The 16,522-nt window shown below is 46.3% G+C and overlaps 1 protein-coding gene across 1 annotated transcript; it reads right to left on the bottom strand.

Moving 5' to 3' along the window:
• Positions 1–7,382: 7,382 nt before the first annotated feature.
• On the bottom strand, positions 7,383–16,131 carry LOC132230299 (zinc finger protein OZF-like). Its single transcript, XM_059687526.1, has 3 exons — positions 15,967–16,131; positions 12,747–12,802; positions 7,383–10,985 (listed from the first exon to the last, which is right to left on the bottom strand). The coding sequence occupies exon 3, from the start codon at positions 10,927–10,929 to the stop codon at positions 9,259–9,261; it is 1,671 nt and encodes a 556-aa protein (XP_059543509.1). The 5' UTR covers positions 10,930–10,985; positions 12,747–12,802; positions 15,967–16,131; the 3' UTR covers positions 7,383–9,258.
• Between the last annotated feature and the right edge of the window lie 391 nt (positions 16,132–16,522).

Below are 16,522 nucleotides of genomic sequence, written 5' to 3'. Positions count from 1 at the left end.
TTCCTTCTTGAGTCTTTTCATGTGATAGATTACATTAATTGATTTTTGCATGTTGAACCAGCTTTGCATACCTGGGATAAACACTACTTGATTGTGATGTATAATTCTTTCTATTCATTGTTGGATGAGACTTTCCAATATTTTGTTGAGGATTTTTTATACTTCTGTTCATGAGAGCTATTGGTGAATAGTTTTTTGTTTTTTTTTATGGTGTCTTGTTCTGGTTTTGGTATTAGGGTACTGCTTACCTTATAAATGAGTTAGAAAGTATTCTCTCTGCTTCAGTCTTCTGAAAGAGATTATGGAGAATTTGCAGAATTTCTTCCTGAAATGTCTGGTAGAATTCACCAGTGAACCCATTTGGGCTATGTGCTTAATTCTTTTATTTTTATTTTTATTGATTTCAGAGAGGAAGGGAGAGGGAGAGAGAGAAACATCAATGGCTAGAGAGAATCATTGATCAGCTGCCTCCTGTATGCCCTCCACTGGGATAGAGGCCACAACCCGGGCATGTGCCCTTGACTAGAGAATCAAACCTGGGACCCTTCAGTCCATATGCCGATGCTCCATCCACTGAGCCAAGCTGGCTAGGGCTACTGCTTCTACTCTTGCTTTACTCAAAGGAGCTCACCTGTACCATTCCTTTCCCTCTCTCCTTCCCCCAACCTCTAAGGGACCCCAGGAGACTTGCAACCAGGGGAGCAATGCACAGGGGTGGTTTGTCCCAGGCTAACCCCTGAACCTGTCTCCAAGCCCCCTTTTCTCTGACTCCCCAGTGAGCCAGAGCAGCCCAGCCGGGGCTCTCCTGTTGCTTCTTCTATGTCCTTCCTTGTTTCACTCTCCTAAATCTATTTTTGCTGCGTCAATAAACTCTTACTTGCTTTTCTACATTTTGAAATATTTTCTCTTGATTGAAATCTCTCTATCAAGAAGACAAGAACCGAGGTCTCCTCATCTCCTCAGTAACAGAAGGACAAAGTTACATGCAGCAGTAGGCAAAAGGAATAAGAACGAACGTGTAAAATGGCTACAGATTACAGGCAACCGGGGTGTGTGTGCAAAGGGCGAGTGCCTTCGGAACTCTATTGTTTCAGCAACAAGGTTGTTAATCTTTCCATAATGATATGCGGTTCTCAGAAAAGGAGGTTAACTCCCATGTCCCTCCTCGTAGAACTCCCAGCCAGATTAGAATGTGCTTTCTCTAATCACAACAGAACAATCACGGTTAACAGAGCATGCTTACTATTTCTTATAATTATAGCTAGTCCCCAACATTCTATTTCTGCTCCTAATAAGCCCACAAAAATTCTTTACAGGTTTGAACGTTTCTTACGTTGACAGGCAGTACCAGTTATTAAGATATTGAAATACTACTGTTTGGAAATGGCTAAGGCCCCAGGCCCCCTGAACAGTCCTTTATCACCTTGGTCCCCAACCTCCCTGGGTGGGCACAATCAGGGGTTGGGCACCTGGTGCCCACTGGCCCACACCCTGTCAGCTCACCACAGAAGTACTGCCGGACCTCTGCCCCCTTCCTCCTGGCCATTCTGGCCTGAGCCCTGCTGCACTCCTGGGAGCTGAGTCCTGCTGGGAGACAGTGCCTGCCAAAGGCTGGAACCCATTTCTGCCTGTACCCTCTGCGAGGGGTGGGGGTGGGGGTGTTGGCAGGCTGAGTCCTGCTTCCCTGGGCCACTTCCTGCCACCGCTAATCTCCTCCCTGTTGCCGGTTCCTGGCAGTGAGCCCTGCCTGGCACCACAGGTTGCATGTGGGGTGTCTTTGTCAGGCAGTCCTGCCTCTGTCGCTGGCACTGGCCCCACTTCCCTCGAATCCTTCCTGGGTGGCACCGTCCCTTTGCAGAATTCTCCTGGGATCCTCCAAAGTGCCTCTCTTGCTAATCTAGCCCCTCCCCATCTAGACCCTGAGGATGCATCCTCCCCCCAATCCCTGTCCCAGGGCACAAAGGCAAAGGCAGAGCAAACCATTCATGAAATCTGCTCACCCAGGGCCCTCAGTCTCAGGGGTATCACTTGCTTTTTGAGGGGCTTTTGAGCATCTGATAAGATGAAATGCAAAAGTGCTTTGCAAACAGTAAAGCATCTTGCAAACACCAGAAGAATTTAAGGCAGTGATTCTCAACCTTCTGGCCCTTTAAATACAGTTCCTCATGTTGTGACCCAACCATAAAATTACTTTCATTGCTACTTCATAATTGTAATGTTGCTCCTGTTATGAATCATAATGTAAATATCTGGCCTTAACCGGTTTGGCTCAGTGGATAGAGCATTGGCCTGTGGACTGAAGGGTCCCAGGTTCGATTCTGGCCAAGGGCATGTACCTTGGTTGCGGGCACATCCCCAGTAGGAGGTGTGTGGGCGGGCAGCTGATCAATGTTTCTCTCTCATCGATGTTTCTAACTCTCTATCTCTCACTCTTCCTCTCTGTAAAAAATCAATAAAATATATTAAAAAAAATAAAAAAATAATGTAAATATATGATATGCAGGATGGCCTTAGGCGACCCCTGTGAAAGGGTCGTTCAACCGCCAAAGGGGTCGTGACCCACAGGTTGAGAACCGCTGATTTAAGGGGAAAATCCAGGATGATCAGGTGTGCGGCCAGCTGATTGGGACCTGAGTCTTCTTCCTCTGGGAAAGGCATCAGAGGGTTGGGAGAGTCTGGAGCCTGCTGTGGCTCCCTGCTTGCACGGTCTGAAATGGTTACAGGCAGTTAGACCAACATGAGCAGAGCAAGGGCGAGGGGCCAGGTACAGAAGGTCACCAGGGTGAAAAGCGCTAGATGCTTAGCAAGGGGCAAAACTGGGAAAACAAGAACCTCATCGTCCCCAGGGTAGCCTTTCCTCCCTGAGCATATCACTGGTCATGCAGTTTGGACCCCCTAGCTTTTCATATTGCTAGTTATGGGGTTTAGGCCCGCCCCCCTGTCCCCCCCCGCCCCACCACCTTTCTTCCCTGAAGATAACTTCTAGGCCTCAGTTGTATTTCAGCTCCAGGCCCAAGAAAGCAGCACAACCAGACAAGCAACACCAGCCATTCTCCCATGTAAATTATTTAGGTTATTTCTAGTATTTTGCAATTACAATGCTAAAGTGAATTACTTTGGGCATACATATTCTGTACAACTGGAGATGTCTGACCAGGGTAAACTGCAGTTAAGTGAAAAAGCATGTGTCATTTTGTTAGATATTGCCCAATTCTCTCAAATTAACATTATACTAATTTGCATTCTGACCATCTATCTTTAAGAGCACCTATTTCCCCCCAGGCTTACCAACAGAATGTGTTGGTGTACTTTTTAATTTTTGCTAATTTGATAGGTGAGAAATAATATCTCAGTGTTATTTTAATGTGCATTTTTCTTATTAAGTAGTTGAATATTTTTTCATATACTTATGGAACCTTTTTTCTTTGTTGTTAATTCTCACTCGAGGATATTTTTTCATTGATTTTTAGGGAGAGTGGAAGAGAGAGGGAAAGACAGACAGAAACAACAACGTGAGAGAAACACATTGATTGGTTGCCACCTGTACAAGCCCTGACTAGGGCCGGGGCCTGGGAGGAGCCTGCAACCAAGGTATGTGCCCTTGACCGGAAGCAAACCCGGGACCCTTTGGTCTGCAGGCCGATGCTCTATCCACTGAGCCAAACTGGCTAGGGCAAAGAACATTTTTTATTCTTTTTGTGTGTGTGTGTTTGAATCATCTGTTCATGTCTTTGACTTATCTATCACGTTTTTGCAACTTTTCCCCCTCAATTTTTAAAAGTGCTTGTGTATTAGAGATGTTATACATTTATGTATGCTACATGTCAAAACAGTTTCTCTCAGTTTATCATTTATTTTAGACTTTTCGTGTTTTCTTATAATAATTTTATTTTCATATAAAGAAATGTATTAGTCTTTTATTGCTTCTGGATGAATTTGCTTTTATTAAACTCAGGAACGCTAAATTATAATAAACTCATTTTGCTATAAATAAAATATTTGAGCTTAAAAGAATGTGAGTTTTAATAACCTACTTTTCCATTTTTAAATACTTTTCCACTTTTTAAATATGTTCTGGAAAAAAGTAACCATTTAACAAATACATAAAAACATGTACCTAAGGGCACAGGCTCCAATATGGCTCAGCAGGGCACTGACCAGAGGCCCATACTCCTTAGCAGCAGTAACAAGGCATGTCCGCTGCTCATGGCAGCAGCAGCAGCAAAGCTGGAGGAAGCTTCAATGGACTTAGTTCTCAGGTCTCCACTAAACTTCCCTGTGCTGTACAGACTTTAATAGACAGAACATTCTCATTTTTCCCTAGCTGCCTAATGAGATTTGGTTTCATGTCACCTCCTGTGACACACTGTTGCCTTCCCCTCACACACCAATATGAAAAGCATTTACTCCATGAATTGCATTGCCGCAATCTCTAAGCCCACCCACCCTCCTTCCTTTTCCTACCAATGGAAAACCCCATGGCTGCTTTACCTGTTATAAAACTATCCACGCTCCTTGCGGATCTTTTAGATACTCCTTTGGATATCCCTAGTTTGTGGATGGTTCATACCTGAAAAGAAGCAGTATAAATTGCCAAGCAGGTTATGCTACCACAGACTTGAATTTACGTTTAAGCTTCTCACAGAAAATCATATCTGAACTATGTGGGTCCACTTATATGTGGACTTTTTTCAATAAGTACAGTCAGCCCTATACCCCCCAGGTTTTGTATTCATGGATTCAACCAACTGAGGATCAAAAACAGTATTTTCTACCTGAGGTTGGGGATCTGCAGATGTGGAGGGCTGCCTGTAGGCACTGTTCTATGTCATCTATACTAATAGCCTAGGTGGCATCACGTCCTCAGGTCGTCAGAAGATGGCTGTCAGAAGATGGCCACACGCAGAGTGGAGGCGGGGCCTGGCGGCTGCTCCTTGCGGTGAGGCCTGGGGGTCCTGTGGATCTGCATGGCATGGCGGAGGCCCTTCCTGGTGGCTCTACCGCCTCCCGTAGAAGAGGTGGGTCCTGGCAGAGAAGGCGGGTCGCGGCAGGGGAGGCAGTTGTGGGCGATCAGGCTGGCAGGGGAGCAGTCAGGTGTCAATCAGGCCAGCGGGGTAGCGGTTAGGGGGCGATCAGGCTGGCAGGCAGAAGGGGTTAGGGGCAATCAGGCAGGCAGGTAGGCGAGCGGTTAGGAGACAGTGGTCTCAGATTGTGAGAGGGATGTCCCAGATTGGAGAGGGTGCAGGCCGGGCTGAAGGACACCCCCTGCTCCCCGTACACGAATTTCATGTGCCGAGCCTCTAGTCTATATATATAAAAGCCTAAGCGTCCCTTCGACTGGTAGCTATGATGCACACTGACCACCAGAGGGCAGACACTCAATGCACAGGCATGGAAACATGGAACAGATTGATGAATCTCAGAGGGAAGTGGGGAGGGAAGAGGGCAGGAAGAGATCAACCAAAGATCTTATATGCATACTAGAGGCCCGGTGCGTGTGGTCCCTTGGCCTGGCCTGTGGGGATCAGGCTGAAACCGGCAGTCCAACATCCCCCAAGAGGTCCTGGATTGCGGGAGGGCACAGGCCAGCCCGAGGGACCCCACAAAGCCATGCACCAGGCCTCTAGTTTTATATAAGGGTCTTGAACAACCATGGATTTTGGTATCCACTGGGGGGTCCTGGAACCCATCCCCTGTGGATACTAAGGTATGATTGTAGTTAAGCTTTTGGGGAGTCAACAGTTACACCCAAATCTTTAGCTATGGAGTAGTGGGGGAGTTAGTGCCCTAAGCCTTAAGTTGCTCAAGGGTCCACTGTGGTGCTAATGCAAGCAAGCAGTCCATTACATGGATGTACCCAAACTAATTTATCCACTTTTGAAAACATTTTTGTATTTATGTGCTCCTCCCAAATTTTTTTATATTATGAACAATGATATAATCATTATCTTTTAGTGTCCATTTTACAATTTGGTTATTTCTTGAGAATAGTTGGATTTGGATTGATGGGTGAAATGGAAGCAAATACGTTTAAGGGTTTTTTCTTTGTTTTTCTCTTTTCTTTTTGTGTGTTTAAGGTTTTAAAAAAATTAAAAAGCTGAACTGTCAGCCAGTGAGGCTTTATTAGTTTATGATCCCAAGAACAACCCATATGTCACCTGGCTCACACCCACATCAATACTGGAAATTAGCATGCCTTTCCATCTTTGCTGGATCAGGAGGTGAGCCAAGTGAAAATGGTGTCACATTTCTGTTTTATTAGAAATTCTAGGATTACTGGTAAAGGTGAACTTTCCTTTTGTATGTTCAGCTGGACTCAGGATGCTGTCTCTGGAGAGATGGTCTCTGTGCTGCAGGGGGGCCCACCTGTGAGAAGATGGGGCCTTACCATTGCCGTCCTCTCCTGCTGCCCCATACCTCACACAGAGGTCCCCAGGTCAGGGAGAGGGAGGAGCTCCCGTGCTTATGCCATTTGGGGACAGTGCAATGAAAAATGGCTGCAGGAGAAGAGGAAAAGAGGAACTTGCTCATCATACACAGTGAAGAATGGGATATTGTTCTAGAGGCAGAAAACTGTTAACTACAAAAGGAGGCTGAGAAGGTATCCTACGAGAAATGGACAAGAACACAGTTCTCATAGTATAGAGACAGAAGGACAGGTACAGAGACACAGAGTAGGATGGTGGCTGACAATGAGGCAGCAGAACTGAGAGAAAGAAAGTGTCTTTCACCCAGAAGCTCCGAGCAGCAGTCGATGGCTGTGTCACATATTAGCTGTGATTTGGGACAGTTTAGCTCACCCTGCGACGCCTCAGCTTCCTGTTCTAAAAAATGGGGATAACAGAACTAATACATCATGGCAATGTGGAGGAAACTAAATGAGAAGTGTGTAAGCCATTGTCTTACAATTTTAAAGGCTCAATAAACCTTACTTCTTAGAAACAGTATTTACCTCATGGTGAAGGAGCTCCTATTCTTTGAAAGGTCATCTAGATGGCACAAATTGCAACTCAGGGCTCTTTCCACATTGCAGTGCTTCCTCTAAACTGACTGTGAAGATCAGTTCCAAGCTGGTTCATTTTCCCCTTCTCCTTAGTGCCTCATCTTGATAACTTCTGCAGCTCCCTGTGATGTCTCAAAGAATGACCTCTTTCCAAATAGTCCTCTAGACCAATGGTCGGCAAACTGTGGCTCGCGAGCCACATGTGGCTCTTGGGCCCCTTGAGTGTGGCTCTTCCACAAAATACAGACTTCTGCGAATGGGCCACAAAGTTTCAATCGCACTGTACGTGTACTCCCACACGTGGTATTTTGTGGAAGAGCCACACTCAAGGGGCCAAAGAGCCACATGTGGCTCGCGAGCCCCAATTTGCAGACCACTGCTCTAGACCCATGCATGTTCAGCCAACTCCTCTCTGAAAAAGGAGCCAATAATACACAGTTAGGAAAGGAGTGTTTCTCTTCAATAAACGGTGCTGGGCAAACTGGATATTCACATCCAAAGGAATGAAGTAAGACCCTTATCTTGAGTCAATTGTTGATTTTATTTGTTTTCCAGTATCAAAAATATTTATCCTATAAAGCAAAAAAGACACAAAATGAGTGAAATTCTAACCTTCATTTTTGTTGTTTCACTGACCTTTTGTTAAAGAAAATTGCCAAAATTTATAGTTTTGGTAGAACATATGCTCAGACATTTTACTAAATAGAGAGATAGCAAATGCACATCTGAAAAAAATGCTCACCGTGAACCCTTACTTAGAAAGATGCAATCCAACAACAGTGAGAGAGCATGACAAAGTTATAAAAAAAGTTTACATAAAGAATGAATGACCAAACCAAATCTTCTCTAGGATGTGGAGGAACTGACTACCTTACACACTGCTGGAAGAATGCAAAAATGTACAATTGGTTTAAATGACTTCCTAATTTCTTTAAGTTAAACATTCACCTATCCTCTGACTCAGACAATGCATTATGAGTTATTGACAAGGGTAAAAGAAACATATCTCCATATAAAGAATTATGCACAATCCCTATTAGGCGTGATTCTGTAGCAGTTATGCTTTCCCCTAACCCTTATTGTCCTACCCCAAGTGACCATCACGTATGGAATTGTAGACATTAGGACACATAGTCCTTTGCAAGATCTTTGAAAGTGATTCCCTCCAAAAGTACTGGCATAACCTATGAACAAGGGAAAAATCATGCTGCTCCCAGAAACACTTGAGGTTGTCACACCTGCACCTGCCCCCCTTTTTAAAATATATTTTTATTGATTTCAGAGAGAGGGAGAGGTAGAAACATCGATGATGAGAAACACCAATTGGCCGCCTCCTGCAGAACCCCTACTGGGGATGGAGCCCACAACCCTGGCATGTGCCCTGACTGGGAATCGAACCCTGACCAATGCTCAACCACGAGCCACGCAGGTCAGGCTCACCTGCCTCCTCTTGAACCTGACCTCTGTCTCCTAAAACTCACAGCATCCAGGCTTCACATGAGTATCAGAGCCCTGCAGTCTTTCCTAGGAGGATGTGGGCAGCAATGCAAATTTGGAAAAAACTGGTGAGCTAATTTCAGCACTACACCGTACCCTCAGATGCAGAGAAAGTTTGAGACCCCATAAAAGTTGTTCACCTCTTCATGCTTGTAGAGCTCAAGCCTGCTTATAACCTACCCCATACAGTAAATAAAACATCCAAGATTAAAGAGGACTTAAACAAAAGGGCCTTCATTATTTTACAAACCAAAAGGACATGGACCTGGCAGTTCTTGCACTGGTGACTTTGACAATGGAAATATTCATCAAAGATAGTCAGAATAGAAGAAATGCAGATCTCATAAAGGCTCAGGCTACTCCTAATTTCCTCCAACAAATCAGAGAACAAAGTTAGCTTACCTGAACACATTAGGATGGTGACTGATACAAACTATGGAGACCTACTACTAGGAAGTGGTTAGCTTCGGCCACAGAAACCTGCAGTGACATAAATCTGGGATGAACTCTGGGCAGGTTAGAAAGTGCAACACAGACACGTTTCCCACATAACTAAACTTTAAGGAAAATCTCCCTACTGTTGACATTTTGATGTATGAGATTAAAATCAGAAAAATGGGGTCTGTTTCCTCCAGTGTTGTTAACATGAACAAAAAACCGCTGTATGTTTCCTACACTAAAAACTTCCTTCATTGTGAACTCTCTGATGACAACACAAGTGACTGTTTTTGGTAAAAGATTTCCCACATTCGCTGCAATCATAAGGCCTTACTCATGTGAACTCTCTGATGACAACGCAAGTGACTGTTCCTGATAAATGATTTCCCACATTCGCTGCATTCAAAAGGCCTTTCTCCAGTGTGAACTCTCTGATGATAACGGAGACTACTGCTACAAGTAAAAGCTTTCCCACAGTCACTACAATCATAAGGCCTTTCTCCAGTATGAAATCTCTGATGGTAACGGAGGCCAGGGCTAGTGATAAAAGACTTTCCACATTCATTGCACTCATAAGGCCTTTCTCCAGTGTGAAATCTCTGATGACAACGGAGGCCAGAGCTATTGATAAAAGATTTGCCACATTCACTGCACTCATAAGGTCTTTCCCCAGTGTGACATCTCTGATGACAACGCAAGTGATACTTCGTGATAAAAGATTTCCCACATTCACTGCACTCATAAGGCCTTTCTCCAGTGTGAAGTCTCTGATGACGATAAAGGCCAGAGATTCTGGTAAAATATTTTCCACATTCACCACACTCATATGGCTTTTCTCCAGTATGAACTCTCTGGTGTTGAAGGAGGCTTCCACTTTGGCTAAAGGATTTCCCACATTCGCCACACTCATATGGCTTTTCTCCAGTGTGAACTCTCTGGTGTTGAATGAGGCTTGCACTTTGGCTAAAGTATTTCCCACATTTGCCACACTCATGAGACTTTCCTGCAGAATGAACTCGATGGTGTAGAATAAGGTTGGAGTGTTGTCTAAAGCATTTTCCACATTCACTGCACTCGTATGGCCTTTCTCCTGTGTGAACTTTCTGATGATTATGGAGATCAGTGATTTTTGTAAAATATTTTTCACATTCAAGGCATGTAAAACACTGTACTCCAGTACAGACACCATGGTCCTGAGCAAGTGTTTGGTTGCAGCCAAAGGCTTTCTTACATTCTTTCCTGGTGTAATCATTTTTTCTCCTTTGAAAACTCACCCCAGATGCTGACATTTCACTTGGCTGACCTGTGGTGTGAGCAGCCTGCTCTTGGATATGTCCTGAGCTGGTGAGAACATGCTGCCCAATCTCCCCACAGGTAAAAGGCTTCTGGAACACATTGAAATGGCAGCCCTTGGCACGTGAGGCCCTGTCCACACCTCTTATGAAAGGCGTCTCTCTCACGTGCTGCTCCTGGTGCTGGGGACACTTTGTGCTGAAATAAAACCGCTTAGCACATGCCCCACACCTCAACAGTTTCTGGCTGTGTTGTGTTTCCTGCTGCTCAACCAAGTAGAAAATATCTCTCAGGACTGGCCCACAACTCTCACAGGGGTGGCTCTTCTGGGAGGACAAAGCTACATTGGGATTCTTTGCCTGTGACACTCTCACAGAAACATGCTGTTCAGTGGGTGCCTCCACATCCTCTGTTCTACAGCAGCAACCTAGAGAGGAGATGAGGTCATAGTTCTCCAGCATCACTTCGAGGTACAGGTGTCTCTGAGCCTCATCAAGGAGGAACCATTCCTTCTTGGAGAAGCACACGGCGACATCCTCAAAGGTCACACCAACCTTAGCTGGGGGCCTCTGTGGGCGAAGTGGGGTGGGAGTGGTGGGAGCAGAGGCAGCCGTGGGCACAGTGGTCCCTGTCCTGGGCCTAGCTCGGGTCACCCGGGCGGCTGGTCGACGGGGACCAGAACTCTTGCGCCTTCTCATTCTGGCGTCTCCACCATGACCTAGTGCTCAGGATGCTCCGACCCACTTAGGTGATCCTGAAAGAAGAGGAAACGTCCATCACGAGTAGAACACTGGAAGTCAACTGTTGACTTTAATAGGCAAACAACTGCACTGCAAAGCTTTCTGTAAGAACCTCAAAGAATTTCTATGAACAAACGTAGCCCTAAAAAAGTTCAGTTTACCTATTTCCTAAAGCACACTTGTTTCCTGGGTTTTGAAGTAATTTGGATGAAATAAACTCTTGTGTTTGGTCACCAAAATACAAGAAAGAATAGCTACTGATTTCAGATGAAAAGGTGTCTGGAGAAGATGATCCTTCTCACAGAAGTAATTACAGAGAGACATAAAATAACTTTGAGAGCAACCTATTTTTTTTTGGATAAAATTTTAAAAAATGAAAAAAAGGGAAGCAATAATTAAAAAAGACACCCATAACATTAAAACACTAACTATGAGGGAAAACCATCTCAGTAAAAATGAAAATTAAGCACATCATGTTTAGCTAAAAGTGAAAAATCTGAGATGATTATGAGTTCAACAGTGACCAGAGTTGGCAGATCTCAGGTGTGGAGACCCACTCCCAAATGGTCCCGTAGGGTGATGGTGGCATGGGATGAAAGCACCAGAGACCGGGGTTTAGGAGGACTGGCACAAGGCATCAGCAACTTTATTTTTCACACACACTGTTTTATAGCTAAGCTGTGGCTGGTCATGCTTCATAGATCACTGTTAGGGCTTGGCTTCTGATGGGGAAGTAGCAGATCGTTACAGGCTGGGCAAGACTGGGCAAGCTTTGTCTAGTTCCATCTATGTTTGACAGTTGCTATGACAAACAGCTGCTATGACAAAATGTCTGCTTGCCTAGATCACAAGAACTGGGGTGCAAGCCAAGTTCATGTCCTTTACATGACTTGGAGTGGGGTCAGGCCTTTCCTGTGGCCCCACGGCCTCTTACACTCAGGAAGGCCTAAGGGACCACATGTCACCACTTCTTCTAGCTCTTAGTGCCACATATGTCAGCTGTCACTGCACTGGCCCACTTTAACAAGACTTCCTCAAGGCTCAGCAACAAATGAAGAGAAAAACATGGGACCATGGCATTAAAAACACTAGCTTCAAGGACAGTTTACTATCCAACGACACAAAATCCTGTCATACCTAGGGGAGATAAGGCTCTGAGAGAGTTCTTGCTCTAATGTTCCCCGTCTCCGAGAAGAGAGGCTTACATGAAGCTGTCACTTAATTACAGGAGTTGTTTCCTCAGATACCTTCCCACATTTATTGTTAACAGCCCAGAATTTCCTAAAAAGGAAAAGAACTTCACACATGTACTAGTTCACAGACTACAAACTCCACTGTTAAGAGGAGGACCAACTTGTCCCAGTTTGCCTGGGACTGCTCTGGCATTCCAGTCTGCCTCCTGGGAAACCCCTCAGTCCTGGGAATTTTTGGACAACTGCCACTGGAGCTACACAGCAGCTCAGTGAGGCCCTGGGAAAGTGACTGGATAAACTGCAGGAAAAAAAAAAGTAGATTCATGCAGTAACTCGGTTCTCCTGGCTCCCAGGGGATAGATTTCCATTAAACTAAGTGGTGACATCCTAGAAATCCAAGAATGATGAGAAGAGCCCATCTGGGGAAACCCAAGGCCTCAGCATGCCCAGGATGTGATTTTCTCAGGAGGGAGGTCATCCATCAGACAGGTAGGCAGGAGGAGAGGTCACTGTTACTGATTCCTCTAAATAGGCCTGGACTTATTTCTAAGACTGAAGTATGAGCTATGGACTAAAACTCACCTGAGGAGTGTCTCGTGGATCTTCATGGGGAAAAAGAACAGCGGGAGCTCAGGAAGCTGGGAGGAAGCATGGAGAAAAAAATTAACCTGAATACTCCCTGTAAATTTAGCTATTGTCTGCACAAAATGACAGTGCTTAATATGGAAAGCAAAACTCTGGACATTTAATTTGGAAAAAATATTAATGGACTGGTACACTGGTATGCCCATTGGCAAATCCATTGCTTGTTTCACAAACTTCCTCATTTTGGGCCTCAGAGAACTAGGTAAGTGTTTACTGCATGAAAATGTTGATTTCCTTGTCCTTCTACTCACTGCAGTAATTTCAACTGTATAACTCTGTGACATCTTATATGAGAACTTTTTCACCTTTGGAGGTCAAAGAAGAAATTACTGTTAAGGTTGAACACTGGATTGTGCCTTTCAAAGTTTTCAAGTAGATTTTTCAGATCTCCAAAGGAAGAGATATGAATATATTTTATTCCTGTTTATTCCCTGAGAGTAAAAAATAGTTGCCCAAACCCCTGATATTCAAGTGGATAAAACTACAGTTTTCAAAGTCATCATCTTTCTGAAACACTTCATATTTACATTCAGGAAATGGTAAATCTAGTTCATGTGTTTGAAATTTATTACACAGGATTTCCTGTTCTCAGATCTCTCAGCAGCTAAACAGCATGGGCCCCTCAGATCCTCAGGCCACCCAGACACCTGGGCTGAGTACATTAGAGAGAATGCATGAAGGGGGTTGTGGTGGTCTGGGCAGTGGCTGTGGGGTCACACCATCTGCTCAGTAGGAGGAGCATCGGCCGAGGCTCTGCCCCATCTTAACAGATCCTCTGTGTGCTCCTCACAGAGTAATCTCAGTTCATCAACCCCATCTAGGAAGAACAAGAGCTTCTTGCCTGGGCCAGGATCTCTGGATGGAGGCCTGGGTGCTAGGCCAATCATGGCAATCCAATCAGCAAATTGTATCTCTATCTGCTGGTACAGTTCTCTGCAGCTCAGATGGAGGACTTCATGGAACCTGTCATAGTAGAGCATTTCTTCCACCCAGTCCAGCACTCCCTTCCTGGTCAGAGTGGTCTTCCCCATCCCCAAAGACGCCCACCCCCTGCAGCACCAGAGTCCAGGACTGGACTCCTGCCTCCTAATTAGAATAAAGTAAACAGGCATCTTTACCAACTAGTCTCAGTCCTTCACGATCCTGCTGTGTTTCCTACCAGAGGCCAGGGCTCATGCTCCTTCTGCTTCTGGTGATCAAACAGCCTTATGCATATGTGATGGGAATTTTTATACTCTACAGGACAAGAGTCCCTGGCCTTCATGAGCTGAAACTTCTCTATTATATCTCAGATGCCACGGCATCTGTGAACTCCAACTTCTTTCTTCCCAGCTCAACTGAAATGCCACAAGCCCTGGCCACCTCTTTCAGCTTGGTCTCCATCTAAGACTTAGCAAATATTCGGGGGGGAGGGGGAAGAAGCCCAGGCAAATGTGGGACTTGCCTAAGTGCTTCCACATTCTCTCCAGCAATTTCCTTTTTCAAGTCCTGTCTGACTTGATTTTTCTCTAATCCTTCAGTTGCTTTAAGTATTTTATTCAGCTTTTATACTCACTATCGATCGGAGGGTTAGTGTGATATAAGCTACTCCATCATACTCAGATGTGGAGGTTGGTTGTACTTTATGCTCATCCACAAATGACCTAAAGCTCCAAGGTACTGAATGGTTTAGGTTTCAATCTCCGGCACCTGGACAATCACACCAGCTTTCTGACTGTTCTCTTACACCCCTTACTCTTTACTTAGTAATCAGTTAGTATGGACTGGACATGGTAGGTCTGGAGGCAGAGACCCCAAAATGGGACATTTTAAACATCAAAAAGAATACTATCTGCCATAGATCTAAACTAATCAACACTAATAAAAGAGAAAAATGGTAATTGGCGTACGACAATACCCTTTTCATTGGCTAATCAGGGCTATATGCAAATTAACTGCCAACTAAGATTGGCAGTTAACTGCCAACAAGATGGCGGTTAATTTGCATATGTAGGCACAATGCAGGGAGGCGAAAGGGAAAGCAGGAAGAAGCCCCCTGCCACTGACAGTGATCGGAAACCCAGGGGGGAGCTAAGAGCTGGGGGGCAGCCATGATCAGAGAATCAGGCGCCTTTTCCACCCTGGCCAGTGATAGCAGGAAGTAGGGGTGGAGCCAGCGATGGGAGCTGGGCACGGTCGAAGCTGGCAGTCCCAGGAGCTAGGGGCCCCTTGCCTGGGCCTAAAGCGGAGCCCACGATCGCGGGGCCGCTGCAGCTGTGGGTCCCCGCTGCCTGGGCCGAACGCCTAGGCCAGAGGCATCAGGCCTGGGCTGGGGGCAGAACCAGTGATGGGGGGAAATGAGGGTCCCCTGCCCAGGCCTGACGCCTCTGGGCAAGGGGCCGATCCTGTGATTGGAGGGTGATGGGGGTCAACGCCTGAGGGTTCCCAGTATGTGAGAGGGGGCAGGCTGGGCTGAGGGACACTCCCCCCCCCCCCCCACACACCCAGTGCACGAATTTCGTGCACCGGGCCCCTAGTGAACCTATAAAGCCCAAGAGTTTGTTTTGGGTTAATTACTTACCTTTTAAAATTCTAAGGGACTAATTCATTATCCTGAAAGCAGGTAATGGGAGGACAGTAAACATGTCTCAGTTCTATAAACCATCGGTTCTCAACCTGTGGGTCGCGACCCCTTTGGTGGTCGAACGACCCTTTCACGGGGGTCGCATAAGACCATCCTGCATATCAGATATTTACATTATGATTCATAACAGTAGCAACATTACAGTTATGAAGTGGCAACGAAAATAATGTTATGGTTGGGTCACAACATGAGGAACTGTATTTAAAGGGCCAGAAGGTTGAGAACCACTGCTATAAACGATGTCTCTACTGCCAAATCTGAAACTTTCCGGGCATCAGTGTAAGTGGGGCACGATGTCCCTACAAACTGCTCTTAGCCAACTCCAATACCCTCATCTGGGCCTTAATATCCCTCAAGGCATCTCAATGGCATTTAACCGAGGGGAACACTTCGCTCTTGCGGAGACTTCCTTCCCTTGGTCTTCAGAACACTTTTTCCGCGGCCCTTCCCTTCCCTCTCTCTTTCTCCCGCCCGACCCCCGGCCCCTCAGTGCCCCGCCTGGGGTGCCGCCTCCCTCAGCCCCGCCAGACTCACCCGCCAACTTCAACTCCGCGTGTCTCTTTGCGTCCCGCAAGGAGAGGCAGCCGCGCTCCTCGGGCTCTCCCGCACCGGGCCCGGAAGGGACGGGTCCAGCAGTGAACTGCGAAGGCGTGTGCGGCCGCCTCGCACACAGCGAGAAGCGCGCACCTCTTCCGCCTGGCGGGCTGGTAACCGGAAGCTCCGCCCTGGCGCTCCGCCCGCGTGGGCGGGGCTACCCCGTCCCGCTTTGTTACGGGCTAAGCCAGACCCAGTAGTCCAAGCTGATGTGGGCGCTCCGCCGGAAGCTAGGTGGTGTTGAGACAGGAAGGGGAACCCCGGCGTGGGGTCACGTTTCCTGGGCGGTGCTACCCTGTCCAACCTGGTCTGTAGTCCGGTCAGCGATCAGCGGTGCAGCTAGTCTGGGTGCTGTCGCCGCATCTGGTGGCTTCACTCCTACCCCTGAGGTCACCCGGGTGGGTTCCACTCCTGCGTCGCAGGAATCACAGGACAAGAAAGGAACCACAGCCCCTGGCTACCCTTAATGACACAGACGGTCTGCGTATTTTAGAGG

Source organism: Myotis daubentonii, chromosome 3, assembly GCF_963259705.1.
Source record: "Myotis daubentonii chromosome 3, mMyoDau2.1, whole genome shotgun sequence".
Taxonomy (NCBI): domain Eukaryota; kingdom Metazoa; phylum Chordata; class Mammalia; order Chiroptera; family Vespertilionidae; genus Myotis; species Myotis daubentonii.
This window is presented reverse-complemented; position numbering and strand designations above follow the sequence as displayed.